General features: G+C 60.2%; 1 protein-coding gene across 1 annotated transcript; it reads right to left on the bottom strand.

Annotated features, from left to right (window-relative positions):
• Window positions 1-1,260: 1,260 nt before the first annotated feature.
• Window positions 1,261-2,703, bottom strand: IER5 (immediate early response 5). The gene has a single exon (XM_066555905.1). It carries the CDS (start codon window positions 2,589-2,591, stop codon window positions 1,872-1,874), a length of 720 nt encoding a protein of 239 aa, XP_066412002.1. The 5' UTR covers window positions 2,592-2,703; the 3' UTR covers window positions 1,261-1,871.
• Window positions 2,704-3,800: the final 1,097 nt, after the last annotated feature.

Here is a 3,800-nt window from a genome sequence, read left to right as displayed (position 1 = left end):
CCTCGCCTCCCTTGAGACAGGAGTGAGAGTGTGGGGTTCTCCTGGAGAGCACCTGTAGGAGGGAAGCAGGGACAGCACCTTCCCATCACCTCCCAAAGGTCAGTGAGTGAAAAGAAATGTCTCATCACACCCCATTTCCTTGTGTCATCTACCAGACTGAAATTATGTCACCATTAGGTGCAATTACCTAGAAAATTAAGATGTTAGGACTTTTGCTTTTACCTAAGAATAAGGAGCTATTAAATTGTACATCAAGGAGCAGAGCTGCCTCAAAGCCTCCCCAAACCAGGCAGTTTCTCCTCATCTCTCTGATCCCCCTGCTTTGGGATGACCCAGCCCAACACCTCCTGTTTCTCACAGGCCCAAGGTGTTAAAAACCCCACTGCTGGTCATTTCTCATGTCCCTTCCCAAAACAGGCTCCCAAGGTTCAGCCAGATATCCCAGGCTGCATTTCACAGCACACAAACATCTTCCACTTGCCAGAGACGCAATCCCCAGTTGAAAAGTTCATTAATTAGGAGCAGAGAAGCCTCTAGTGAATCTTCCAGCAAGAAGCAAGGAAAAAAAAAATCCCCCACAATTCAGCCTAATTACAACGCCTTGGGGCGCTCCACTCACTGTGAAGCCGAGGCCAAACTTTTCTCCCCACCCCTAACAGCAGGAACTTTAACCCAGTTATAGTTTTACTGATAATGAAAGAGAAGGGGGGGGAAAAAAACTACCTCCTGATATTTATCGTTTGAACTATTCTACAAGTAACAGCAAAGAAGAGGCACAGAAACATTTCTTGCAGAGCAGTAGCTGTGTTCTACTGGGTGAATTCCACTCACACAGCCCCAGTCCGGATCTGCGAGCCGGCAACGCTGGAGGCCAGTGCTCGGCCCAGCTGTGCCACAGGCTGCTCAGACTGCACCCAGCTGCTCCTCTGGGATTTAGCAACCGCTTTCCACCCACAGACAGTGACTCTGCACATTAGGTACTTTCAGAGCAAGACCTCAAATGCCACGGCAGCTCCGGGCCCGGGAAGAGGCTGTAGCCAGAAGAGCGGTGGGAGCACCTGGAAGATCCCGGGAAGGACTCCAGGCACCCTGACATAGGTTCTCTTTCTTCCCCAGCCCCCAGAAGAGCCGGACTCCAACCCACCCCAAGCCTCTGGCGAGGCTGGGTGGATCCAGCCACAGACATGCAGAACCACACCCCGGCTGCTGCCTGCCCTCCTCCCCCTCGAGCCACTGGGGCACAAACAGGAACTAGGCTCATACAGTTGAAAATATTTAATACGTGTTGTACACGTAGAAATTACATTTTATACAAAACATGATACATCACTGAAGGAGAACACTGTACAAAAATTCCCTACGGGAGCCCCAAGCCTTTATACAACAAAGACCGGGAGTTACCAAGCCTAACAAACAGGCTCAAGGACTTTCCGTCAGAGCGTCTGTAAACTTCGTTCCTCTCAATAAAACACTTTTAAAAAGCACCATGTAATAGTTCTGACCTAAACCTTTCCAAAATAGACACTTTATTTAATAAACTTAATACTTTCCAAGCTCAAAATATCACCCGCCGGGGGCGCCCCCGGGGTCGGCGGCGGCCGAGGAGCCTCCCCCGGGCGGCGGAGAGGGCGGCGGCTCTGCCGGGAAGGGGAATTCCGGGAGGGCAGGGCCGGGGGCGCTCCCAGGGCGGGTGCCGGCAGCCGGGACCCGGCGGGGAACGGGGAAGCGCCGCCGCTGCTGCCCCGCGGTCCCTCCGGTGCGGCGGCCAAGGGCGCCGGGTCTGGCCGGCGCCGGAGCCCCGCGGCGCTCGGTGGGTGTCACCTCCGGGCCCCCCGGCCCGCGGCGGGGAGCCAGTCTCTGCGGCCGGGCCATCAGAAGGCCACGATGGCCGTGCTCCAGGGGTTGAGGGTCCGCAGCACCGGCTCGTCGCAGCAGATCTGTCCCGGCTCGGCCGCCGCCTCGGCGGGCGCCGTGCCCGCCGCCGCCTCGCCGCCGTCCAGAGGCGGTCGCCGCCGGCCCTTGGGCTCCTTGCTGAGCAGTCCCGAGAAGCTGGAGCCGAAGATGCTGATGAGGCTGGCCACGTTGCCCGTCTCCATGTCCTCCTGCTCGCCCGGTGGTGAGGGCGGTGGCGGCGGCAGCGGCGGCGGCTCCTCTTCCTCGCGGCGGGGCTTCTTCACCGGGGAGCCCGCCTGGCCGCGCTCGCCGGCGCTCCGCTTGCGGGGGCAGTGCGGCGGCGGGGGGGCCCCGGCGCAGCCCCCGCGGTTCTCGCCGCAGCAACAGCGCCGCGGCCGGGGGCCCTGGCAGTCCCTCCCCGCCTCGTCCTGCGGGGGCGGCGGCGGTGGCGGCGGCTCCTCGGCCGCCCAGGCGGCGGTGCGGGGCGGCGGCTCCTCCTCGGGGTGGCCGGCGGCGGCGGCGGGGGGCGGCTCGGGCGGGCAGCCCGGCTCGCTCAGGTAGACCTGGCGGGCGCTGCGCAGCACCAGCGACACCAGGAGGTTCTTGTGCAGCTTCAGGCCGCCGCGCTGGCCCCGCGCGCTGTAGATCTTGCCCAGCGAGATGCTGACGATGCGATGCGCCTCCAGCTTGAACTCCATGGGGAAAGCAGATGGGCGAAGGGGGCAGTAGAGAAGTCAAAAAATTAAAAAAAAAAAAAAAAATTAGAACGCCCGGCCGAGCGGGGACCCGCGCCTCACCCCAGCTCCGCACGCCGCCCCTTCGCGCCGCAGACTGAGCGAGCCCACGCGCTCGCCCGCCTTTTATACCGCCCCCGGCTCGGCCAATCAGGGCGCGCCGCCGGCCGCTCCAACCGCCGGCTGGCCCCCGCGCGCGCGCGCCGGCCAATGGCAGCGCAGGGCAGCGCGTTCGAAAGCTCGCCCCGCGGAGAGCGCTCTTAAAGCGGCAACGGCGGCGCGCCGCGCGGGGTGGGGCCCACCGCGGCACCCCCGGCTCGCTGCACCCCAGGAAGGAACGGGGGGAATTTTAGCCTTGGAAAGCGATGGAAACGTTCCTCAAGGAGAAAAAAAAAAACTGAACGAAAAACCGAACAAAACGCATCAAACCCAGCGCAGCCTCCGTTTGGTCAGGTTGGGAATGTTTCCCACAATGTTTGTCTGGGATCTTGTGCTGGAGAAGGAGCTGCTGGTGGTGATGGCTGGAGGGCGAAGTGAGGATTTCAGGGAAAATCTGCCCTGATGTGGAGCAGAAAGCCGTGCTTGCCTAGCTGCCAGGTGGAATTCTGCTCCAGGGGTCTGGCAGTGAAGCTCCCAGCAAGCCCAGGGCAGAGAGAAGATGCACGACAGGGTTGGGAAGGGCTGCGGGGAGGACAAACAGGGCATCTCCAAGCAAACTGGGGACCATGGCAAACTGGAGCACCTTGGCTGGGAACCAGAGCATCACTGGGATGTAGCTGTGAAAGCTGGTGGCAGGATCAGCAGGGGACACAGGGGATGACACTGTCACCCCCAGACACAGCTCCAGGCACCAGGGAAGCCTCCGAGAAAGTTTCAGAGCTTAGAGTACAGACCCTCCTCCTTCCACCAAGGACTAACCACCATCTGCAAGCAGAAAAGAAGTGAAAGGGCCTAAAATTAAGGAAGTTCACCGTGCTGCCCCAGAGTATCAGTTTCCACTCCCAGCTGACACATGAAACTTGCTTCCATCCCTTTTTTCCCAGGGGATGAACCCACACGCTCCCCCAAAGGAAAGCCACAGGCTGTCATGATGTTTTGCTGGCAGGACCTGACACCCTGTCCTGGCTTTCTGGAAGGACAAAAGGGTGGCTGGTTACAGAGGTAATAACAAAA

The sequence above is a fragment of the Molothrus aeneus genome, chromosome 9, assembly GCF_037042795.1.
Source record: "Molothrus aeneus isolate 106 chromosome 9, BPBGC_Maene_1.0, whole genome shotgun sequence".
Lineage (NCBI taxonomy): Eukaryota > Metazoa > Chordata > Aves > Passeriformes > Icteridae > Molothrus > Molothrus aeneus.
Note: the sequence above shows the minus strand (reverse complement) of the source record. Positions and strands in the feature narration are given on the sequence as shown.